This window comes from Anabrus simplex, chromosome 11, assembly GCF_040414725.1.
Source record: "Anabrus simplex isolate iqAnaSimp1 chromosome 11, ASM4041472v1, whole genome shotgun sequence".
Taxonomy (NCBI): Eukaryota; Metazoa; Arthropoda; class Insecta; order Orthoptera; family Tettigoniidae; genus Anabrus; species Anabrus simplex.
Window position 1 is genome coordinate 115,106,898 of NC_090275.1, and position 27,264 is coordinate 115,134,161.

Below are 27,264 nucleotides of genomic sequence, written 5' to 3' on the forward strand. Positions count from 1 at the left end.
ATTTGGAGATGGAGAAGTGGTGGTACTTTTCAATGGCAGATTTTAAGTGTTGAGAGGGACGAGAACTGTGAAGTGGTGTTTGTTTAAGTGTTGAGAGGGATGTGAATAGAGAATTGGTGTTTGTTTGTAAACTTTGGTTTGGTGGACGTGATGACAAATGGATGGTGGACGTTTAATTATTGCTATATTATGTGAGTGTTAAGTGATGATGTATTGGTATTAAATTGCAGTAGAGATGGTAATTTATTGCTAAAATGTGGAGATGGAGAAAGGGTGGTATATGTAATGGCAGAATTTAAGTGTTGAGAGGGATGTGAATTGAGAATTGGTGTTTGTTTGTAAACTTTGTTTTGGTGGACGTGATGACAAATTTCAGGTGGAGTATGGCTTGGTATTTAAATTGATTAAGCATGGCTGACAAGGATAAAGTTGCAACGTGAGCATACGTGAGCATGAATACGCAATGGCAGAATGTAACGTAAGTCTGGACTCAGCAACCTAGAGTGGGTCAAGTAAAATAAGGTAGGAGGAATGGAATGTGCAAGGGTTTGCGTGTCTAGTTAAGAGAGGCATGAAGGTCTTTGACATTCTTAATACTGCTGATTTTATTTCAACTGTATTATGTCCTTTAATTATGTTTATTTAAACTACACATTCTGGGAAGACAACAGGAATATTCAGCAAAGACGTTGAAACCTCGGTCTCATCCTTATGGCCTACTAAAGGCAATTTTGCACAATACCTTACAATTTCCAGTTTCTCCAGGCACAAGGTACAGTTTACAATACCATATTACCGCAGATACACCTCTCCAGCTACTATGAGATGGGTAGTCATGGTCATGATCACCGCAGACCAGATGTAGAACAACAGTTCCAAAATGGGTTGGCGGTAGAGTTACCGCACCTCAGCCTTTGCCGAAGAGATGGAGCTCCGACGAGCCGTCCAAAAGGCGACATGACTTGAGTGGAGTGGGCCAATACCCCACTCCAGTATCGCTCGCCAGATGTTGAGATACGGCCGCCGACGGATGAGAGGGTACTGAAACACTAATTAACTCGGCGACAGACATTGTTCGGTGGAGCTTAAGATACTATATTTATTTTTGCAGGCGGTGGAGAGGCAGGCGACATTGATGGTAAGTGTGTGTCAGCTGTACGCGTATTTGGGAGGCGGGGGCAAGTTAATGGCCACCAGGCAATGGACAACACGATTTTTTGTCAGAGGGGAAGGTTGTAAACTCTGATTACAATACACAATATAACATTTTTATGATCGGGGTATAAGGCCTCCATGTTACAATGTAATTAATTTTAAAATCTACGGCCCTTCTTAAAAGGAAAATAACCTCCACGTCCTGCTAAGATTTAGTGGCTAATGTTATACAAAAATTAATTTATACTGGATTCACTTGAGAAAAGTGACTCCTAAATATCCTCCTGTGGCTGGGTTACTGACCAATAAACGAACCGGGGTTAGGAAATCCAAAATGATACACGGCCCATGAAATCTGGGGAAAAGCCTGCCGGCAGGTACAAAATTTTTAACTATGACCTTATCTCCGACTTTTTAATTGGTGGGCCTTCGTCCACGATCATATCTTTCTGTAATCTTTTCATGGGAAACTTTAATATTGGTCTTAGCCTTCCATAGATCTCTAAGATTATCGGGATTTATTGTCTCTGATAATATGTCATTAAGTGACCAAATAGTAGAGAGCGGCGTGTTAGGAACTGACTTAAACATGAGAGATGCTGGAGAGAAATTGTTGGACTAATGAACCGCCGAATTTAAGGCAAACGCTAACCAATGCAGGAAGTATCCCACCTGGAATTATCTTCATGATGGAATGCAATTAAAGCAGATCTCAGATTACGATAGACCCGCTCAGAGAGAGACGGTTGAGGGTAATAAGCGGAAGTTGTTACGTGTGAAATGGACAGATCAGTACATAATTTACAAAATAAGTTAGATGCAAACGCCTTAGCATTATCAGACACTACGTATTAGACTGAGCGGTGGACATCTTAGTCGGAAATAACCACAAAAATCTAGTCAAGCCGTCTACACACACCAGTATGAATTGATTTCCGTTCCCCTTTGATTTTGGGATGGTCCGTCGTAGTCTTTATATAGAGACGCTTGATGCGATGACAATAGTCCTGGCTTAGTGGAAAAGGTGGGCAAACTGAGCAAGCATGATTTACAAGTTTTCACCATTTCCTTAATTTCGTCGTCCATATCCTACCAAATAAACATCTCTCGGGTCCTTTTCCGAGTTTTGGAGATGCCTAAATGCCCCCCTAATGGGGTCTCATGATAGTATTTGAAGATCATAGGCACTAGCACAGCTGGAACCACTACTTTAATCTTCTGATCGTGCCTCGAAGAGCAACAGAAAACCCCGTTCCTCAATACATAAGGAACGACATGTTCTCTAGAAGAAAGTGTTTCCATTATAGGACCCAGCACTGGATCTTCACGTTGATATTTCTAATTATCCCGAATTAGCATAGGGGCATCAGTCAGAATAGCATTCATGTCCGAAGGTATGGGCGTGGGAAGAGAAGAACTATCTCCCTGTTCATTGGTCTCCACTTCATGTGACAACAAGCGGCTTAGTCCATCAGCAACTACATTTGCAGATTTTCTAATGTGCCTCACATCACATTGGATTTCAGAAATCCTGATGACCCAGCGGGCGATACGTCCAGTACGACGAGGCCTAGCTAACACCCAACTGAAGCCTTGGTTATCCGTTTCTAATTCAAATTTGGCATGTTCCAAATAAGCGTAACTTCTATGGGCAAACAAAACTGCCAAACTCTCAAGTTCATAGATTGAATATTTGGGTTCTTGAGCCGATAAGGTCCTAGAATCATAGGCGATGGGCCGCCTTCCGAGCTCCCTTTCCTGAAAGAGGACAGCGGCCACAGCAGATAACGAGGCGTCTGTTTTGACAATGAATTTCTTAGATAAATCTGGCATGGCTAATGCAGGGGCGTTACAAAGAGCTAATTTCAGATCTGCAAAAGAGGCTTGCTGAGACGGCCCCAATTTAAATTTGACGCCTTTCCTACGTAGTAAGTTCAAGGACGCCGCTCTGTTAGTGAAGTCAGGAATAAATTTCCTGAAGAAATTCACCATGCATATAAACCTGGCATTGCCTTTGATGTCCTTAGGAGGTTTGAAATCACGGATAGCCTGCGTTCTGGAATGATCAATGGAAACACCACCGGGCGACACAATATGCCCTAAGAACGACATGGAAGGTTTATCAAAAGCTACTTTAGATAATTTCGCATTCAACCCAGCCTTAGGAAGGCAATTGAGTACTTCCTTTAGATGATCTAAATGTTCTTCAAAGGTCTCAAGAAACACAACGACAACATCGAGGTAGTGATACAGATATTAAAATGTGATGTCCGAGAAGACCCTATCTAGCAGTCTAGTGAGAACAGCTGCCCCCATGGGGAGCAAAAAAAGGCACGTGGTTGTATTCATACAGGTTCCAATCCGTGGCGAAAGTCGTTAGATATTTCGATTCTTCTGCTAGAGGTACCTGGTTATATGCCTGATTCAGATCGAGTATGGTAAAGAATTTGGCCTTTCGAAACTATGAATAACACGAGTGATGGTCAGAAAGGGGCATAGACTGTAACACCACCTTACGGTTCAAAGCCCCGTAATCAATCACAGGCCTGAAGCCACCTTGGGGTTTTGGCACAAGAAAAATGGGGCGATGAATACGCCGACTCGGAAGGTCGAATGATACCATCCTTTAACATTTGATCGATGATTTCCTAAAGAGCCTTCATTTTAGGTGGGGACAGCCTATAAGGCGGAAACCTAACTGGAATCGTATCTGTTAACTCGATCTTATATTCAATAAGGTCAGTAACACAGACTGAAAACACGTCAAAAAAGGACTGACACAACCTTCTAATACTTTCAGCCTATGCCTCAGGTAGATGCCTAAGATCTAACAAAATCACACCCTGGGTAGGTGAAACAGAAGAACGTGACACAGAATTACGTTTCAAAAGGGGAATATTACAGTTACTAGCAATTTTCAAGGTACACACCTTGCTCTGAATGTCGAGCTTAAGACCGGTATTAGATATGAAATCGGCCCCCAATATTACAGGGCAAGACAATTGCTTGCAATTCCACTTTCAAGGTGAATTTTGAAATACGAAATTTAGCCCTAATGAAACCTAAAATTTCTAATGGAGATGAGATAGCCGAAACACATTTAACAGAACAGGAGCAATAGCCCTGAAACTTACAAGCAGTTTTTAATTGAGAATACCATTCTTCCGAAATTATGGAACTCACACTCCCTGAGTCTAATAGAGCCGTGACGGGTTCATTATTTGATTCAATTCTCGGAAATGGCACGAATCCTGGGGTCTCCGCCGCAATTCTGACGCATTCTCTGGGGCCTTCAAATGATAAATTAGAAGAAATTTTACCCTTAACAGAACTTTTACTTGGTTTAATGGGGGCTGAGAATCGGGAAGGGGAACATACTGACTCAGCCGATTATACTAGGCATTTCCTGTGATCAGGTTAAGCGGAGGTAGCACCAAAAGTTGAGCAAGATGGTGTGCTGTTAAGATTAGTGCAATTATTATCAAGGTTAAGAAAAGAGCTACATTTATAGCAACCTTGAGAGGGACCAGCTCCGTTCCAATTTCCGCTATGTTTTATCAAGGGGCATTTCTTTCCAAGATGTTCCGATGACCCACAAGCATAACATTTGCGAGTTGAAAATGTCCGGCGAGATGGTGGCCGAGAACTGTTAGGAGACGGAGGGGCTTACACAGCCATTGCCTCTAATTCGGAGAAGGTTTCAAGTCGAGATGCAAAAGATAGGTACGACCTACAGGGCAGAGAGATGCCTTCGACAGTCGTTTGCATTATTTGGTCTTCGTATAAATAAAGAGCGATACCCTGGTGTAAAACATAACATCTTGAATAAAGTCTGCAAGGTTTTCAACCAATCGCTGTACTCTAAAATGGAACTTTTGGATTAACGAGGGCAAGCCTATAGCCGGAATGAAATTTGCCTAGAGGTAGGCGTGGAAGTCTTCTATAGCAGATCGATCAGCTATTGCTTTAATAAGTTTTGTCCGAAAGGACGTCTACAGAACAAGGATACATAATTTGCAGCATTTGGAAATGAGAGTGTTAAAACACTAGCGCATGGTCTTGAAATTCTACTAAGAACCTTAAGAAGGAAATTACTTCATTACTTGAATTTACTGAAAATTTTGAAATGCCCTTAAGCAACATAGCCAATGGATGAGGTAAACTTCCGAAAACAGGTGGCATAATAGGTGACACAATGGGAGCACAGCACAAGTCAAAAAGAAAGGTGGAATTTGTCTTGGATGACCAGACTCATTTTCCGTTTGGGCAGATGTTTGTTGAGAAGGGACGGATTTCCCACCCTCAATAGATTTACTGGGATCCTCAGTAGCCAAGTTTATCAAAGGGGCTTGGTCGCTTTTGGGAGTAGTGGCCCCAGACAACTATTGACTAACTCTATGAGACATATCTCACAGATGTTCAACCAAATTGCTAGCCTCCTTAGCATGATCACCCGTTAATTTTAGAGTCAATAGGTCCCTAGCCCTATTGTAGAAATGAAACTGTCTGTACTCTTTTAAGATGGTTAGCAGATGGATCACTCACATTAAAAAACTAACTACAGACGCTAGCTCGATGGTATTGCCTGTAATAGATAGAACCTCATCAATTTCTTTCTCCTCCAAAAAACTGGGATGCAAATAGGAAGTTCTAATGACTCTTTAAGTTTGGCAATATCCGCCACAACCATGCCTCCAGATTGGACCTCCCTAATGAGGAGCTCATAGATCAATTCTTCCTTGTGCAAGTACCCGGGAGCGAGGAATTCGCGAGGACCAGACATGTTGATAGGAAAATTTAATCTTTTGGAAAATTTCCAGCAACCGAGAAAATTCTTAGGGTTCGAAGCGGATCCTACGTTTAGCCGTCAAAAGGGAATTTTTCTAGATCATTCAACCACGCTCTGATACCACTTCTTACCGAGTATTCGTGGAACGCAGAGGTGAAAGAAGATGTGGGCTGGAATGGATTTATCTACGAAAGTCAAAGATTGATATAAAACGTTAAAATGAAGATTATATTTCTTTTCAGATCTCAAATTTTAACAAAACTCTTCACTTGGTGAAAGAACAAAATTTCAGGTACAGAGCAATTTTCATGCAAAAATAGAAAACCCAAGGATGGGTAATTTACAAATTTTGAGCTTCAAGCACCTAATCTACAAGTTTCCAGAATCGCTAATGTTGCGTTTAGATAGATAAGGAGTGAAATCTCCCAAAACGCAATTTCAAGAGCACTTCGCTCCAACATTTACAAATTTACGCCCTTCCCAAGGCACCACAAAATATTACACAAATATCAGAAAAGAGCTTACATGCTCAACAAGGAGGCTGCGCTCCCGAATCCTTACGGCCTACTCAAGACAACTTTGCACACTACCTTAAAATTTCTGGCCTCTCTAGGCACAAGCTACTATTTAAAATACCATATTAATTACATTTTAGTTTACACAGGGGTATCTAGTACCCATTCTAGTGGGCCTTCGTGAAAAGGAACAGGTTAAATTACTGGCCCAAACTCAAAATGTATGGAGGCGTACACTTGCGCTCCTAGAAAACCAAGTTTAAAACCCAACTTGGGCTTGCGGCCCGTTGATACAGAGGCTAATCCCACACTACTAGGTCACTAGAAGAACAAGTACATTGTAATTTACATGAGAAAAACAGTTACAAAACCGTAGTCACCCGAAAATAAATTAAAGGGAAATTTGAGGGGGTAACGCACTCTCTACCCCGGATTTATAGTTCAAGTCTCTCGGACTTACATGAACTTTTACATGGAAAAGAAGAAAAATTTACATTTTTAGAAAACTGATGGTTAGATTGTTACAGATGAGAACCTTCCCCACCGGTTAGTTTGTGGAGATAACTACTTAGATGGAAAAACTGTTGGCTATTATCTTAGCTGATGTTCTGCCTGCCGAACGTAGAGGCTCCCGCCTCCTGACTTAACACACACACTCAATAATTTTACGATCAATAAGACAAGTTAACTTGAAAGAGCAAGAGCTTTTATACCGAGAGGAAGCTTCGAGAAGGCTGTGGACTAAATCCGGATACACCCTCTCATTTTTATTGGCAGATAAAATAGGTACAAGAAACGATTGATTGGCTGAAACATAAATACAGAAAATTATGATTGGTAAAAAACGAACGCTGGCGGGATAAGAAGGAAGTGTTGCAAACCTTGAAGTATCAAAGTAATGAAAGTCAATTCAGTTGAGAAAACCTATGAGCAAAAATCTTCTTTAAAACTCTAATTATTCCACTCTGCACCAGAGGCTTTTAGTAAAGATATCTATGGGGGAAGGTGCGAACTTCCTGTGATACACCAAAACAAAACAAAGAAATCCAGTCAGTTTAGGAAACTTTAATGTAACGTGTTACTCCGTCATTTAGTAGTGACATCTTCCGATCAATGTCCCAAATTCTTGCACTAGCTGGTTCAAGTTTTGTACGATAGATAGCGTTCCTAAGGCGCTCCATTTAAATGCTCGGTGATAAGGTGTAACTCTCGGTATAAAAAAATAATTATAATAGTAATAATAATAATACCGGTAATAGTAATGATAATAGTAATAATAATAACAATAATAATCTAAGTGTACAAGCCTAGTATCTTTTGCCCCAGATGTGCACTAAGAAACTATTTTTATCTTAATTCAGTTTCTTTCTCGATTTAGGTCCTTTACCCAAAGATGTTTGCAAATCACACAAGTAATGTAATGAACTAAGTCCAATATTGAATACGTCCATTTAGGGACTTGTGATACCCTCTCCCACCCCACACAAGGAGTACCAACTTACAATTATTTGAGTTTGCAAATGTCGTCCTGGAAATGAACAAGAATTTCTCAACAGAAAATAAAATCTTGCAGTCAGCATATGCATAGATTTGCTTGAAGCGGCTCAAACTAATTTTTGTGATTTTGCAGCCAAATTACAAAAATCCACACGTCAACAGTTTAACACATACTAAAATAAAATAAATCATAATAATATAGGAAAATATGAGCATTTAAGAAACGAGCATACCTTGGACGTATTGGTAAAGCCGAAAATATTATTAAACTCTGAAAATAACTTTTGAGAAATAAATAATGGTTTTCAATGACAGAAAGAACAGACATTATTTTGCCTTTGTTCTTTATCTTAAACACGAGACAAAGAACATTTAATTTTTTGAAATTCGTTATCGTTATGATGCGTGTGGTTATAGTAAATTATTCACGGTACACGTAACGGTCATAGATGTGAGGTTCATCATGGTCCGGTGCACGGTGAGCAGCTGTGACTGTGCGGTAATCTTCAGAAGTAAAAACGTCACTTCCCACATAGCGAGAATCTCTTTCGGTAAATGAAGTCACTATGGCTGTCTAAATCTTGTGAAAATTCAAGGATATCGGAATCATTTGGCCTTAACATGGCCAAGCACACGCAAAAACGGAGTAATGAGAAGTTGTAAATTATGGTTCGGGAAGTACAACGATCACACGATAGACCATAGAAACGAAATAAACGCTAAACTGAAATGATGGCAAGGCCAAATTCTCGTATTCACAAGCCAACCAAAAACAGATCCACGCAATAACAACTTCGAACAACCAGAACAAACACAGATTTCATTTGTCGAATTAAAAGTATTTCTTAGTGCTGATGGGTAATATGTTGAATAAAATGCTAATTCAACGCTTTAAACTACTGCAACGATCATCTGTTAGCATTTAACGCAAAGAAAAAGGTTCAAAATACCCTAATAGGACAGAGGTAATGTATCGGCTCCGTGAGCGTTCTCGCCATAACCTCTCGCGCCGAGTGCAAGAGTGGCGGTCGTTCGTTCGTCCGTGTGTGAAATCGAAAGAGAACCTCCGTAAGAGATTTCCGCTCACCTGACACGCCAAGGGTGGGGAGATACAGTGGTGGTCAAAATAATAGAGCCACCTGGCAAAGGTTTAGAATAAAGTGCAAATTTATTACTAGACATGTTTGTACTATGATGGAAACAAAATTTTACGTTGTACAGGAACCATTAGAACAGAGTCACATTGTACCACAGTCAGTTATATAGATAACACAACTGAAACTAATCAATAATATTCAAAATAATACCAGACCACAGGGTCAAAAAAATAGAGCCACTTGACACAAATATTTTGTACTTGATCTAAGTCTTATGAAATTTACAGGAACAGTCGTTTTTGCATAGGAGTGCATTAGTACTTCGTGGTGTAACCCTTATTTTTGAGGATTTCCCTGCACCTCTTACCCATAGAGTCGACTAAACGCCTGCATTCGTCGCTGCTGATCGCATACAAGGCTCTCTGGATTTCTTCCCAAAGGTTATCTAAAGACGTAGCTTTTGAGCGGTCAATTCTCTTGTCTACGATCTCCCATAAGTTCTCGATGGATGATGCGTCAGGGGATTGAGGTGGCCACTCTAATACTTCGATATGGTGATATTGCAAAAACTGCCTTATGATCCTTGCAGTATGCTTTGGATCGTTATCGTGCTGAAATTTCCATTTCAGCGGCATTTCCTCTTCAGCATAAGGCAGCATCACATTTGCTAAGATGTCGTTGTACATTTCTGCGTTCATTATGCCGTTGATACGGTGTATTGGACCAAGGCCATACCATGGAAAACATCCCCATACCATAACACTTCCGCCACCGTATTTCACAGTTTTTAAAGTGTACTTGGGATTAAATTCCTGGTTTGGTGGGCGGCGCACATAGACTTTTCCGTCTGAGGAAAACCTATTATACTTGGATTCATCGGACCAAAGGATGTTCCTCCATCAAATATTGGGTTTGTGTTCATTTCTCCGGGCGAAGGCCAACCTTTTCCGAACATTAGCTTTTGAAACATGTGGCTCCTGTCTCGCAATGCGCCCATTCAATTTTGCGGATCTCAGTCGTCTTTGAATCGTTGAAGTTGATGGTTGAACATCATTTTTGTCGCTAAACAAAATGGCTTTCAGTCGTGGTGGTGACAAAAATGGGTTCCTTTACTTCCCTAGTGATGAGTCTGTCTACGCGAGGAGTAGTTACACGAGGTCGCCCCCTGTTCCCCACCTGCGGCTTTGTTTGTTTTGCCAGTCTAATGGCGTTCTGGACTCGTTTTTGCGAAACGTGTAAATCTTTGGCTATTTGATTCATGGATATCCCACTTTTGAACATCCGGAACATTACTATACGACCATCATCACTTGCATGCTCTGCTCTGCCCATCTAGAAGAATGTAAACAAAACCAAACGTCAGTTTACATACAAAATAATATTGAGTGGAGGTTTGTTGACAAATAATATTACTAGCCCCAAAACAACTGCAAAAAATCAATTTGAACGGGACTTCTGTAAAACGGCTCTATTATTTTGACCCATAAGATTCTTACCTTTATGCCTCTTTTCGAACGTCTAGTTCCTTTCGCACGACTACAGACAGCAGCGACGTCTTCCCTGATATTGTCTCAAAGGGACTGACAACACAGCACTCGTGGAGATTTTGCGAACTAATAGATATCCTAGTTCTTAATCCCGTCAATAGAGGTGGCTCTATTATTTTGACCGCCACTGTATATGAGAGAGGCGAGTTTAAATGTGTAGTCCAGGCGATCCAGTTGATGTCTTCTAGAGTTTTGTTCACGTTGATCTCACATGTTTGACCTATGAATATCAGAATGTGGGAATGGGCACGATAAACTTTTCTTTCTTTCTTTGTTTCTTTCTTTCTTTCTTTCTTTCTTTCTTTCTTTCTTCCTTCTTTCCTTGCTTTTGAGTGTCCCGCTTTTTCTATGTCTAGGTTAGTTACAGTCGCACAAAATCTGACTGCTAACAGTTTGCCCATATGTTTGGTTTCAGGGAATACATTACGAGACCGTGGGATGCTAATCAAGATGGGACTGACTTCGTGGTTAAGATGTGTGCCCTGGTCTTCTTACGAGCTGTGCAGACCAACAGCAGCTTCACTATGACATCGAAAGACCCACATGCAGGTGGCTTTGATGATATAGTGTTCTCCTACCGGAGTCCTGGCAATGAACAAAATATTCTAGTGCAGTTAAATGCTAGTACCCTACCTTTTATTCGAACTACTACGGTAAAGGAATCGTTGATGTATTATTTTAATAGCCTGAAAACTGCAGGCACATCAAAGTACATTACGAACTGTACTTTTGTTTTCTTTACAACCGCAGATGTAAAATTTACACCCACAGGTGCAAGTGTTGATTCTCATACGAAGAAGTTGTTGTGTACTACATGGAAACCTAAAGATGTATTTGCGGTAGATCCTGTTTATCATAGCTGTGAATGCTGTAAGGATGACATTGGAGCTGATGATTGGGTGTACGGGTACAAGATTTTGATATTTAGAAATCAATGTGGTCCAATAAATCTGGATGAACTTATAAAGCAGGAACTGGTAAAAATTTGCAATGGCGTTATATCTCAGTGTCACTTCATTAAGAACAACTTCGTTGAAAAAATAAAAGCCTGGTGGGAAGAACCGGAGAAGCCAGCACTTGATGAAAACTGGAAAGAATGGATTGAAATGAAAGAGCATCTCCTTTGTCAGAACACACTGCTCCAAGAGATCAAATTTCGCGAGGATGTTCTCTCACATCTCGAAACTACGGTGCTGAGAGCGGATGTGCATACAATACTCTTGCAATCTGAGAAGGATGAAACCAAAATAGCATGTTCAAAAGTATATCAGACCTTTATCAGAAAGGAGAACTTTCGAGTGCTTTTTACTGATATTTCTGAACCTCAAGAGAGTCTGAAAATGCTGTTCAAACTCTGGTTAGAAGACGTATATGACGTGCTGGTTATTACTGATGTTACCAACTGTAGTCAAAATTTAAGGGAGATTATCACATGTAGTGTGTTATCTTACCTGAGGAGAAAAATTGTTATCGTTTCTAGCAGAGATGGGGACGAACTAATGCTCCCGGAGGTACTTCGTTTTTATCCAGATTTTATCAAGTCCACCTTCAACCAGCTGGATGACAAGTCGCAACACCGTTTGTGGAACCTACCAGTCGATTTCCATGGCAAAAGAATCACACTTGGTAGTATACAGGCTGATAAAGTTCTAGAAGGAGGTATTCTTCAGGATGTTTTAACTTCTCCGAAGTTACAGATATGTATACGTACAGCCTGTATGTGATGGAATAGACATCCAAAGAACATTGTCTAAGGAAGTTGTTATGAAAAAAGGCATCTCGAACTCAAATGAACTGGTTATCTGTGGCGTAACAGAGGAAGGCCTTAATTTATCAATGTCAAAAGCAAGAGATGAAGGAAATTTGAATGGACAATGAGCAGGGACACAGAATGAATCGTTGCATGACCAGTTATGAAATGAAAACAGAAACATGTGAATATAAATGTACACTTCTTAGAAGTAATTGACAATTCACTTTACTGGTTTCATTCTCGTTGGAGTACTGACAAACTTATCATGTACGTCGTATGGTGGCCAAGGGAAGAGGAATTTCGTAAGAAACTTACCTGAGATGTTAGAATGTGAGTTTCAGACCGGCATTGTGGCAGATGAACCTGTTAGCGGTAAAACAGCTCTTTTGCGAGAAGTGGCCAATAAGATGAAAGAACCCTATCCTCATCGCTGGATTATTAACATAGACCTCAACAAGCAATCAGAAATTCTTGATAAAATGAGAATACCTGATAATGTGGCGAGAAAAAATATTATTGACCTTAAAGTAAAGATGCTAACACAGACAATTCTAAACTTGGAAACCAATTGCTGGAATACTATATTTCGAAGTCAGGATATATTTGCCTTCTCCTTGATGCTCTTGATGAAATAATGCCATCATACAGCGACACAGTTCTTAATAATCTGAAGCTCATTTTGAATTACTTCCGACTATCAAATTTATGGGTTACAACAAGGTATTATGCGAAAGATAAACTGGAACGATTACTAGAATCTATAGAGTTCAGAACTGACCCGCTTTAGGAGCAAGAACAGCTTCAATATATGTCTAAGTTGTTTGGACAAGAGGTGGCTAAGATGGTTCAAAGACAAGTTCATAACAAACTATCAGAAAGTGATGGTGGTTGTATCAGCAGTTTTCCTTTACACCTAGAAATGATCAGTCAAATGGATCCTGACTTAGTCATGTCCGACAATTTGTCGAGAATGAAAGTAATTCGTTTGGATGAGCAATTTATAGAGCAGAAATTTGAAGTATATTTCAGGGAAACGGTTCTTATAAAGAGCCGTACTACTTCCAGTGTAGATATAACGGAGGTTCTGCTTGAGACGTTCATGAAGCGTCGTATGATATGTTCCCTAGTTGTGCTAGACTATATACTACAGAATATCGACGAATCCCAACAGCCTTCCATAAAAATAAGGTAAAGAAGGTATGTGAAGGAATTGTGGAAGGTAAAGAGAAATTAGGGATCATAGATGGAGTTATTCATGGCAAGCCACATTTAAGTTTTCGCACAATTGAAGAATGTTTTGCTGGTAATTGACTTTCAAAACATTGGGAAGAAAACAACGGACGTATTATGATGATATATTATCGATATTTGACCATCTGTGCGTTGCGGCGTTGTTCATCAGCTGCCAGAGAACTTTAACAAGACCTCCGGAGGGTCACTGGAGTCACGATGTCTGACTAGACAGGTAGAGAATTGTCCTTAAGGCCCAGGCGCCCTGTACGGATGCCCCATTTAAAGCAGCAACATCTCGCAGTTCATCTTCTATTTGCCCGTACCCACGTCAACTGGCAACTTCGCCAATGGAGACCTATGTTGCTCGCAGACGAGTCCAGATTTCCCCTGACACAGCGTGACGGACTTCAACATGTATGGAGACGCTGTGGCGAGCAGTACATGCCAAATGTTGTCCAGAAAGGCGACCTATTCGAACAAGGTCTTGTGATGCTGTGGGGTGGCATCATATTTGACGACCCCGTGGTTACCGTACCGCTGAGGGGTACATCGAGCAGATACTGCTACAGAATGTGTTGGTTTCTGCATACTGTGTTGGCCCTGGATTCATACTCATCAACGACAATGCCAGGGCTGGTGTAGTGCGCATCACCAGAGCTGTATTGCGAAAACTGGACATTCAAGAGGGGGTATGTCCAGAAGTGTGTCTCGACTTTAATTCCATTGAGCATGTGTGGGATAGGCTTGACAGAAGTGTTCGTGGGCATCCTGTTCCACCACAGACTCTCCAGGATCTCGAATAGGCTCTCACTGAAGAATGGGACCCGGTACCACAACGTGAACTCCGTCGACTTATACGGAGTATGCCACGTAGGTGCCATTTTGTGATAAATGCTCATGGATGACATACACCGTACTGAATCTCTCCAACCGTGATAAAAACCCACCCTGGATGTCTGTTATCAGATGCCTTAAATTTCTTACGTTCTTCGGGTACTTTTACTTCTAATTTTAAGTATATTGGAAGGACTACATTATTCATTTTTTAATTGTGCTATTTTTCCTAATTTGTAATAGTTACTTAGGTTCTCCACTATTGAAAGGTTTATTGATTGCTTTGGCCATAATATCAGCATTTTCTCCCTTCTCATAATATTTTGAGAGAATTTACTTCAGAAATTTTTTACGATCATAGCATTTTCTTTTGTTGCATGGATTTCGAACCTTAAACATACCTAAAGTCTCTCCTTACGAATTTCGACACATTCTGTTCTCCGCCGTGCACGTTTCATGAAGAGGGTAGCAGGGATCAATTCTTCAAGGTAATCTGTCAGTTTGAGCGACATGATGATCCGTATTGGAGAGGAATTACAAATGCGAAAGGTGAAGCTCTTGCTTTAACATTTGTAATCCTTAAATTTTTCACCTTTATTATGCAGCACGGGTCATAATTCCTCTTCAGTTGATTAGTTTTGATACTCTTACTGTTCATTGGTGTTTAATTTTGACAATGTAGTGATTAGAACCAGCATCTAATCCTTTCAAGTCTTTTGCATTATAAATTTCCTTAAGGAAACATTGCTCCTTCCTTCAATCAATATGCTTCCAAGTTTTAAGCTTGTTTGGTTTCCTTTTGAAATATGCTGATTTAGGTGTAAAGACGAAAAGTCGTCGGCCACTCTTGTTTGTAAATTTATGTGGAGCCAATTTTCCAAGGATATCTCTATATATTTTCTCTTCCCAATAGGTCATTAAAATCTCCTACTACACTTTTAACAATACTTTAATTGATTTTGTTTATTATTTGTTGAAGGAGATCCCAAGTTTTATCCACTTCTTTCTTTGTGTTACAATATTTTAGTAGAGGTATGGGCATGTTGTTTGTTGTTTTGATGGTCAGAGTTAAAATGCTTGGCGATCGTACATTTTTAAATTCACTGTTCCAAATTAGGGACGCTTATTCATAACTCCGTGGTCAGGTATCCTGTTGAAAAATCTGAAACCTTGTGATTCAAAAGGTTATGCCAACGGGTTTCTCACTTCTTGACGACCGACAATTACAATTTTTTGTTTACCAAATTCATCTGTAAAATTCCAAACTTTTTCCAATTTTAAGGAGAGTTAATTTTGTCTCTCAGTTGGCTGTCCATCGAATGCGAATCCTGATTGGACAGGATATTGGAATGATTTTCCTGAAAGACATTTGCATATTGATCCTCGAAGTTATGAATCTATGGTTGTTTTGTTGTTGTTGTTCATGTGTCTTTCGTTGAAGAGCGCTGTTTTTTTCCCGCCGATGAGGAGCCCTCCATCCGCCACATTAATTTAACAATTTTAGCTGTGAGTATGAGAAAATAAATACATGCACAATTTGAAAGATGAAATACGTGATAAATGTATTTCATACTTCAGCGCCAAAAATAAAAGAACCAAGCGACTTTAGTTCAGAACCAGATAATTATAGTTTATAATTAAAAAGCAAATCTAATCCTTTCCCCTTAGCATTTATCCCCCTTAATTGTAGAGTCTGCACTTTCTTTTCCACTTGATGCGGTCTTGTGCGTCTTCAGGAGAGACTTTTTCCACATGTACGTCCTCCCACAGAATGTCTAGCCTGCTCTCGTGGTCTGTGTCCCTCAAGACCTTTCTCGCAACTGAAGATCCGTTTCTGAGTAGCACGTGGCCATACCACCGCAAAGGATTCTCTGACATTTTATCAGGGACTGGGACCACACCAAATGCCATCCGAACATCCTCATTTCTGATGTGGTCCAGTCTAGCGAGTCCCATTGGCCAGCGAAGCATCTTCATCTCCACGACATGAAGCTGTTCGTGTCTCCTTGTCACTTGCCATCGCACGGTTCCATACAGTGCCACTGGTGTAATGATGATTCTACACATTTTTGTTTTCAGGTACATTGGCACCCACCGATCAAAATAGACTCCTGTGACTTCGCTCAAAAATTTTCGAAGTTGAAAAGCGTCAAATTATGGCAACAATAGTCAGTATTCAACAGTAAATACGTCAGAAATATGCCAGGCTTCAGATACATACTCGGCAATAGTCACGCTAGAGGCATTCGTGTTAATTGAGAAATTAAAATTGTTGCAAGTTTCCTCACAACAATGCAGACACCAGCCTTTTCATTACGTTCTCGCACTGTTGTTAACATGGCCAGTGTGATCGTCCCTGTTGCAGCACGAAGTTCAGGCGGTCATACCTTTCGCAGTCATGTTCAGAAATTTGTTCACGCAAATAGCACTGAGATCTGTAGGTCTAACTTGGTAAACCAAGACAATACCACATACTTCATACATACAAATATACATGACATAATTTCAGTTTTGTTTTCCTTACTTAAACCTATAGAGGAGTGTTTATAAACAAAATATCGAGATATTTCACCCTTTCGTGGGTTGAAGCCTCGACGGTTGAGGGCTATCCTGGATGTTCTGACTGCTCCGGTCAGGATCTTATCTAGCATATTGAAGGTCTGTGCTTGTCGCCGCATTGAGTTACTAACGGGTTCGTATTGTTTAAAAGTACCTTACAATTCCGCCAGCAAGTGTTGCTTCATCCTCCACAAGAGTTAACATATCACAGAACTCCAATGGGTTCAGATCCGGTGATAGTGGAGGCCAACAAGGTGAACATTTTTGTATTCATGTTTATTTACACTTTTTCCTTCTCTACATGCGAAACCTTACAGTTTGACGTAATCGCTATCACTGAATTACGTACCCATTGTGGAAACGTTACCCAAGACTTTCTCAACCTCTGTATTTTACCGTCAGAGTAGTCCGGCTCCATGGCTAAAAGGTTAGCGTGCTGGCCTTTGGTCACAGGGGTCCCGGGTTCGATTCCCGACAGAGTCGGGAATTTTAACCATCATTGGTTAATTTCGCTGGCACGGGGGCTAAGTGCATATGTCGCCTCCATCATCATTTCATCCTCATTACGACGCGCAGGTCGCCTACGGGGGTCAAATGAAAAGACCTGCATCTAGCGAGCCGAACATGTCCTTTGACACTCCCGGCACTAAAAGCCATACGCAATATCATACCGTCAGAGTGGTGTGGCATCGGTTAGACATCCGGTTAAAATTTGAAGATGTAACATAGCCCCGTAGTAACAGAGTTGACGTGCTAACGAATACTCGTCACGGCCCAAGTTATGAAATACATAGGTATGAGTGAGAAATCGTGTCCTTAATATCGATGATAAGGAAATAATGAAGTGCATTATAAGAGACGAGTTGAGGTTCTGCGGCAAGAAGTTTCGCAGTGTTCTCAAAATGAGTTCTCAACCGATCAGATCGCGTTCAGTAAACGTTCGCGTACAGAACAAGAGGGACCATCCTGATACAAGTGGGGTTCAACCCACGACGTCGAATGTTGATACTCTGTCATGAACTATAGTGATCTAGGTAGTATCGGAGCTACAGGTCTTGTTACGGGCTCTGTACTCACATCTCTACGATATGTACTCAACACGACCTGATCAGTTCAAAGTTTACCTCCGGTTCCCACAAAGTTGGTCAAAAAGTTTCCATTCAAGTCAGATGCTTGAGTGAGTTCAGGTGTTCTAAGGAAAATTTCAGCTTACGTTGACAGACTGATGTCTGAGTGTTTCTAACTAGCTTGAACACAAGGTAGGAATGTGAACTTGCCAAATCATGTTTAATTCCTGCTTATTGCAGCAAACTTCCCAACAGTGACAAGAAAATTGAAGATATGAAAACAGGGCTGAAACGTATTACAGCACATGTACTTCTCTGAGACTGTCACCTAGCCGAGACTGCGTACGTCACACCAACCACTTATTTTGTGTTCACAATATTTTACCACATTTAGTAAGAACAGAACATTGTAGTAGCTAGTTTTGTTCCATTTCCATGAGCTTAGTCAGAAATGTAACATACGCTGAAGATTTAATTAACGCTTCTTTAGATACAGACATAGCATTGAGGTATTATGAGGTCTTTGACTATATGTTTGATAGTATGTCACATTCTAAAATGTTGTTTTTTTGTATTATTTCTGAGGATATTATGCAATAAAATATATGGAATTATGTAAGAGAAACTGTACAGTTTATTATAACCTGAGAGATCAATCAATTTTTTACTACTAGTTGCACTTACACTATCTGATTCAAATGTATCCGGCGTGCAGCTCTAAATAGCACCCGCTGGAATAGAATGGTCGTCAGACAAGAAGACGTGTGGAGGCGGGGTAAGGGCTGCAAGCTGCGCATGCCTGTAATGTCTGCGGTGATTCTTGCGAACTGAGGTGCTTCTACGGTCAAAGTGGCAGTGCAATTGTACACATTTAGCATAAGTTCTAAACAGTGAACACATTAATTACCAACATGCATCTGTTTCAGAGAACTCGAACAGTGTTCAAGACTTACTCGTGCCGTAGCTAGTTCTCGTGAGACGTTGATAGTAAAAGCAGGTGCGGGTGATGTGTTGTCAGTAGAGAAGCCGTGACAGCAGAATGGGTCGGTCAGGAGAGAGCAGTAGCCATTCATTGGATGTCGCCTGGATAACAAAGCCATAGGGGATATTTCAACACTTCTGAAACTGCTTAAGGGATCGTCGAGCAATTCGGAGGGTGGTTATAAAACATTGCAACAAATTTGCAGAAGGAATCACTCGTTAGTTCCAAAGTGCTACAGTCAGTCCAGCCGCACCCCGAATGTGCGTCGGGAGTTAAAAGGAGTGGGGTACAAAGGTCGAGCTGTTCTAAAGTGCTACAGTCAGTCCAGCCGCACCCCGAACGTGCGTCGGGAGTTAAAAGGAATGGGGTACAATGGTCGGGCTGTTCCTCATAAGCCATATTTCTATAGTCAATGCTAAGTGACACTTGTGGTGGTGTAAAAATGGACGCTGCTGAAGAGTGGATGACTGGAAGCACGTGAATAGGAGTGAAAATCACGCTGTATCCTGTGGCAATCCGATTGGGCTTGGCGAATGCCTGGATAATGTTACCTGCTATCATGTGTATTGCTTACAGTGAAGTACGAAAGGGATGGTGTTATGGAATGGGGTTTTTGGAAAAAACTACAAATACTCTTGCTACTAAACACTATTAAACATTTACTTCCAGTTTAGAAGTGTACAGTGATTTGTAATTTTTAACAAGGTTCACAGTCTCCTATGTTAAAGTGCGTTTCCTTTATTCCAAAGACAAGAAAGGGTCCTCGAAAACAAAATTACGGAGTTATATTAATCAAAGGGATTACACTCACTGATCTCGCACCTCATCCTCCCACCTAAGTCAAATGAATGTTGACATCATTTGACTAATATTTCATACCTTTCCACTTCAATGAATTGTAGTCCTGAAACAATTGCAAAATGGAAAATTTCAATAAAACACAAAGAAATATGTTAATTTACTCACATCACGAATTTAACATTTTTATTTTTTGATCGATCGTCCTATACGAGTTATTTTCGCTGCCTGCTCTGAAGCTTGAGGACAATTTTCATCTGTAGTAGTAGAGTCAAATGCTCCGGTCTCGTGATTATCCTTTATATTTTCTTCACCTGAAACAAAGATTTCCCTTAGGTTGTTCCGAATTTCCTGGACATCCTCAGCGGGTACTTGTAATTAGTGGATTCTTTTAACTGGCGTTATGAGCTCGTCTGAAGTAGTGACGGCACGAACTTCTCTAACATTACCATCCTTCCCCTTATCCAGCTCAATGCATTCTTTTAGTAACGTCATTGTCAACCAACACAATTACTCCCAGTTTAAGATCATTTGGCTTATCCTTGCTGGAATGTAATTACAATTGACCTAAATACCCAGTACAAAATCTGGTTCTGAGATTCTATTTCAGCTAATGACTGTGCTCCACAGATGACTTGGGCCATGGTGACTTCCTTTCATCACGCAATACTAATGTACTTTCAGGACGATGTTTCATGCATGATTATAATATAACGGGCTTGGAGAGACTCCATAAACAACACGATAATGTCTGTATGTTTTGAGATTTCCATTTCTGTCTAACCATAAGAATCTCAAAACTGTCTTGTCTCTCTCGCTAATGCTGACCTGAAGGAAAGCTCTTCTTATATCTCCAACAACTCCCACCTTCTGTAATCGGAAACGTGCCAACACAGAAGGTATCTTCTAGATTAAGTTCGGACTATTCTCAAGACATAGATTGAGGCTGGACTGTTTATTTTCTTTAGACAAGGCATCCAACAAAAGACGCACAAGTGTTGTTGAACCAGGTTTCGCAACATGACGGTGAGGTAAACAGTGGCACTTCTTCTATCACCAGTTCCCTCAGGCACTCCTCTACTACTTCCTGATAATCATCATAGTAACCTTCAGTCTTCAATCTCTTAGCAGTAGACTGCAGTCTCTTCAGTGATTAGTAATTATCAGGCAGTGAAGGATGGATCTCATCCCATCGCAGTAGCGGCGATTGGGGATGAGCAGTGGGGGGGGGGGGGTATACAAAGCAAAACTGAACCAAAAAGCTACAAAATGGTAAAGGTTGACAGTTTACTAACTTAAGTGCGGCAATAATAGTGTTTTGAGATTTTGATGCAGTACTATACTTTCACCAAAGAAACAATATTACACATGTATCAAAAAGAAATATAAGTACGACGTGATTTTAAAATTTAAAAATAATTTAGTATTTGACTACACCATGCGATTCTAACTGAGGTGCTCCCACAGCCTCGGCAACAGCCCCGGTGCTGTGCTATAGCACCGCTGAGGTGGTGGGGGAAGGAGGGGAAGTGGCAGAGGCAGAACCACAGGCCAAGTCAGCGCGCAGCTTATGAAAACCGTATCATTTATGACAGTTCTGTGAACACATAAACACATAATTTATTCTGTACCTCCATTGCGTTTGCCTTAATGTACATTTAGCGTTTAAGTCGACTGTTGACATCGTTTTGCGGCAACTAAATTACCAATAATGGGTACAATCGATTTGACGGTAGAAATTCTAAGTACAGCCTCTAAGTCCGCATCAGACGGAGAAGTCCTAGTTCTCTATTTATTTAAATTCAGAATTGATAACATCTGTTCGCATGCATATGTTGTACCGAACATTGACGTAAATTTTAAGGCAACTGTTTGAAGTTTTATGAGTTAAGTACCAACATCAATCAATCACTACTGATCTGCATTTAGGGCAGTCTCCCAGCTGGTAGATTCCCTATCTGTTGTTTTCCTAGCCTTTTCTTAAATGATTGCAAAGAAATTGGAAATTTATTGAACATCTCCCTTGGTAAGTTATTCCAATCCCTAACACCCCTTCCTATAAACGAATAACTGCCCAAATCTCTCTTCGTGAATTCCAACTTTATCTTCATATTGTGATCTTTCCTACTTTTAAAGACACCACTCAAACTTATTCGTCTACTGATGTCCTCCCATGCTATCTCTTCACTGACAGCTCGGAACATACCACTTAGTCGAGCAGCTCGTCTCCTTTCTCCCAAGTCTTCCAAGCCCAAACTTTGCAAGATTTTTGTAACGTTTCTCTTTTGTCGGATATCGCCCAGAACAAATCGAGCTGCTTTTCTTTGGATTTTTTCCAGTTTTTGAATCAGGTAATGCTTGTGAGGGTCCCATACATTGGAACCATACTCTAGTTGGGGTCTTACCAGAGACAAATATGCTCTCTCCTTTACATCCTTACTACTACCCCTAAGTACCCTCATAACCATGTGCAGAGATCTGTACCCTTTATTTACAAACATATTTATGTGATTACTGCTGTTACGGGGATACCCGTGGAACAGAAAGAGGTTAAAGAAGGTGCTGGGGGGAATGGGTCTGTTTATAATTACAAAATTAATTTAAAACTGGAACTGAAAGTTGTATTTCTTCAAAACAACAAACTTAACAAATTTTCACTTAGTGAAAATGCCAATGATATCCCAGGTACAATGTCAATTTCAAAAATTGCAAAATTCAAGATTGAGAACTTTAACAATTTTGGGCTTCAAGCCCTTAGGTTACAAATTTACACTTCAAAGTGGTACAATTTAGGCAAGGGTAGAAATCCCCCAATTGAAGAGCACTGGCTCCAAACTGTACAATTTTTAGCATTCCATAGGCACCTAACACCATAACAAAACTTTGAAAAGGGCTTACCTGCTCTCGATTTCTTACAGCCCACTCAAGGCAACATTACATCTGGCCTCACAAGGCACGAATTACAAATGGAATTACTTTTACACAGGGGTATCGAGTACCCAACCTACTGGGCCTTTGCGGAAAAGAACAAGTTGAATAAATGTCCCGAACACAAATTGCGCTTCCAGATAATGAAAATTTTAAACGTACAGGGCTCTCGGCAGATGACGCTGGGGCTAGTCCCAAACTACTCAGGTGGTTCGCATGGAAATAACTTAAATATATTACAGGAAAGAGAGGTTGCCAAAACGTAGTCACCTCAAACCAAGATGAAGGGGAGCTCGTGAGGGTAACTCTCTCTCTATCCCCGATTTCCAGTTAAAGACTTTATGAAATTGTACATTAGCCGAAGAAGATTTACATTTTAGAAAAGTTTGTTACATAGTTTAAGGTGCGGACCTTCCCCTCTGATAAATTTGCGGAGACAGCAAGAAAGTTAGAATTTATATGGCCATTACCTTGTAGATGTTCCGCCGGCCGAAGAAAGAGGCGCCGCCCCTCCTGCCTTAACACACACACACTTAGAAAGACGACGATCAATTGACCAGGTAGCCAGAAAAGCCGCAGTTTATATACCCTCAGGGAAGGTTCGAGAGGATTCTGGACTAATCCGGATACACCCTCTCAATTTTATTGGTTGAACTCAAAAGTTACACTCAAAATCGAACAAGACGCCTGTGACAGGCTGAAAATTAATGATATAATTTTTTCATTGGCCAGATTCAAAACTGGTGGAATGAGATATAAGTGTTGCAAACCTAGAATTACATTAGAAACAAATGAAAGTCTGGAAAACCTATGAACACAAAATTTCTTTCAATAACAACTGTTACCGTGGTTTGGTGGATTAGCAGAGGTGAAAGAAGGTGCGGGGGTGAACGGGCCTCAAAATACGAAATTAAAGTTAAGATAAAATTTAACAAGGTTATATTTTCTTAGCAAAATCAAGAAATAACAATAAAGGCAGGTAGAGAGTAGCAAGGTAACAAATTACAATTACAGTATTTACAGGATTTGGGCTTCGAGCCCCGAACTCACAATTCTTGGGCAATTAGCCCAACTTTACCCCAAAACAAGTTTTAACAGAGGGGCAGAAAACCCCATTCATGCCCAGGAGCACTTGCTCCAAAATTACACAGTAAAGCCTCCTCGAGGCATACAACACTCAATTTTCAAGAAAGAGCTAGTCGCTCTCAAAACTTAAGCCTATCAAAGGCCACACCAAACTCCACCTTCAAGTTGTCCTCTAAGGACATAAACACAGGGGTAGAATACCCAACCTACTGAGGCCTATTAAGTGAGAAAAGGTTAATTACATGGCCTCTAAAATACCAATTTGGGAGGAGGCGATCTGCACTCCTAATACATTTTGTTTAAAACCTACTTGGCACTAGGCCGTTAATGCAAGGGCTAATCCCATACTAAAGAGGTGACTTTAGAAAGAAACAATTTACATTACGTTAAGGAAGAATCGGTTGTGAAAAATAAGTTCACCTCAAAACAATATGAGTGGGAGCTCGAGAGGGTTAAGCACTCTCTATCCCAATATGTAGCTTTAAAAGAGAATAGATGCTAAGAGTCTTTACATTTTAGGGAAAAGTTACATGGTGGAAAAGCTTCGGACCCGCCCCGAGAGTTAAACTGCTGAGCTAGCAAGAAAAGAAGTTATTAAACGGCCATTACCTTGTTGTTGAACTGCTGCCCGAAGAAAGAGGCGCTTCCCGCCCCCTGCTATGTACTTTACACACTGAAAGATGGTACAGAAGTGGCGCGGAGACCCGAAAATCAGCAGTTTATATACTCTCGCGGAAAGTTCGAGGCGTTTCAGGAATGAGAACACCCTCCCACAAAAACTTTATTGGCTAGGGTTAAGCAACATATCTCCTTCGGAGAAGATACACCGGATTGGTCATAAATTAATTAAAGAAATTCGGGATTGGCTAAATTCAAAACAAGGGAAATAAAGGGTTATACAGCCAACTTAAACAATAACAGAAAGAAATTTAACAAGGAACAAACTTTTGAAATAAAAATTTCTCCAAAAACAGTTCTTTCACTTCGCACTAGGGTGCACCATTGTAGTTCTTCAGTAGTGTCTTCTGGAAGAGAATGTTCACACTTCTTACTACAGGCAAAACAAAAATACATCGAAAACGACCCAGTTCAGAAACCTCAAAATTTCCAAGTAGTGACATCTTCTGAGAAACTTGAAAATTAACACATTAGATAAGGTTCAGACTTCCTCCAGTAGGGGAGTTTCAACTGGCGCAAAGTTTGAATTAGCGGCGTGGAGGTGTACCGCCCGGTACAACAACTTCTTTTACCTTGCACCAGAGTGCATGATCATAATTTTTTTTGGTAGTGACATCTGTGGAAAAATGTCCAAAATTGTTGATGTATACCAAACAAAATAAGGACAAATTCAATCACTTTAGTAAACTTCACAATAACACAATTACTTAATATTTCAGTAGTGACACCTTCTGATTAAAAATCCAAGTTCATGTAGTATAATTTTCACCTTTTGGTCGATAGAGGAGTCCATTAAGGCGCTTATTTTGAATGTGCGGGGTTGATGTGTACCTCTCGGTACAACGCCAATGAAGATCCTTCCTTATATACTGTAAATACCTAGGTAATTACAATGATCCCAAAATGGAACTTTCACCCTATCAACGCAGTAATTAAAACTGAGAGGATTTTCGTATTTGTGAAACTACAACCTCACTTTTATCCCTGTTTATCATCATACTGCCTACTGTCCATCTCACAATATTATCAAGGTCATTTTCCAGTTGCTCAAAATCTTTTAACTTATTTATTACTCTGTACAGAATAACATCATCTGCAGAAAGCCTTATCTCTGATTCCACTTCTTTACACATATCATTGATATTTATATAAGAAAACATAAAGGTCCAATAACACTGCCTTGAGGAATTCCCCTCTTAATTATTACAGGGACAGATAAAGCTTCACCTACTCTAATTCTCTGAGTTCTATTTTCTACAAACAGAACCACCCATTCAGTCACCTTTTTGTCAAGTCCAATTGCACTCATTTTTGCCACTAGTCTCCCGTGATCTACCCTATCAAATACCTTAGATAGGTCAGTCGCGGTGCAGTCCAATTGACCTCCTGAATCCAGGATACCTGCTATATCTTGCTGGAATCCTACAAGTTGGGCTTCAGTGGAATAACCTTTCCTAAATGCAAACTGCCGTCTATCAAACCAGTTATTAATTTTGCAAACATGTCTTATATAATCTTAAAGAATGCTTTCCCAAAGCTTACATACAATGCATGTCAAACTTACTGGCCTGGCCTGGCTTTATGTCTATCACCCTTTCCTTTATACACAGGGGCTACAATAGCAACTCTCCATTCATCTGGTATAGCTCCTCCGACCAAACAATAATCAAATAAGTACTTCAGATATGGTACTATATCCCAACCCATTGTCTTTAGTATATCTCCAGAATTCTGATCAACTCCAGTCGCTTTTCTAGTTTTCAACTTTTGTATTTTATTGTAAATGTCATTTTTATCACATGTAAATAATATTCCTAATAATAGTCCTAAATTTACGATCTTCCTTTCTTGCACATATATTTTTAATTACCACGAAAACAGCTTAGTTATCACTAATACCATCTATTACTTCGGTTTGTCTATAGAGCTCATCTGAATTTACCAGCAGCACATCCAGAATAATTTCCCTCTAGTTGGTTCCATCACTTTCTGAATCAGCTGTCCTTCCCATATTAACTTATTTGCCATTTGTTGGTCATGATTCCTGTCGTTCGCATTACCTTCCCAATTAACATTTGGTAAATTCAGATCTCCCGCTAAAATCACATTCATTTCCTTATCGTTTCCCACATAGCTGATTAACTCATCAAATAATTCTGAATCAGCATCTGCGGTAACCTTTCCTGGTCTGTACACTCCAAAGACATCAAGTTGCCTATTATCTTTAGATATTAGCCTTACCGCTAGAATTTCGTGTTTGTCTTCTTTAACTTTTTCGTAGCTTACAATTCTTCTTTCACCCCTCCTACCATTCCCATCCTACCTCTACGATACACACTCCTGTTCCGCGAGAAAATTTCTGCATCCATTATATCAATTCTCAGCCATGATACAACTCCTATTACAATATCTGTCAAGTATACATCTATTAAATTACCTTCCTTTCTTTACAATACTTCTACAGTTGAGCACTAACATTTTTATGTCATCCCTACTTGATTTCCAGTTCCCTGTTCCCTTATCACCGCTCCCTTGGCCACCCAGTTTCCCTGAATATATCTCCCTATAACCCGTCTAAACAAATTTCCTAACTTATAGGTACAGTACCACTGCGGTTTAGGTGAAGGCCATCTGAGCGCAGCTCCCTATCTCCTACCCACCCATTAGGATCTTGAAATCTCACTCCTAGTTTCCCACATACACACTCCATAGTCTCATTTAAATCCCAAATCACCTTCCAGACAGT

General features: G+C 40.3%; 1 protein-coding gene across 5 annotated transcripts in view; it reads left to right on the forward strand.

Moving 5' to 3' along the window:
* The window catches only part of LOC137502690 (uncharacterized), a 91,205-nt gene extending 72,542 nt beyond the window's left edge, over positions 1–18,663 (forward strand). For all 5 annotated transcript variants that reach the window (XM_068229646.1, XM_068229645.1, XM_068229647.1 and 2 more), the window contains one exon: positions 11,016–18,663. In XM_068229646.1, the coding sequence (XP_068085747.1) occupies positions 11,074–12,324 (1,251 nt within the window). In that variant the 5' untranslated portion in view covers positions 11,016–11,073 and the 3' untranslated portion in view covers positions 12,325–18,663. The remainder of the gene's footprint in view (positions 1–11,015) is intronic.
* Positions 18,664–27,264: the final 8,601 nt, after the last annotated feature.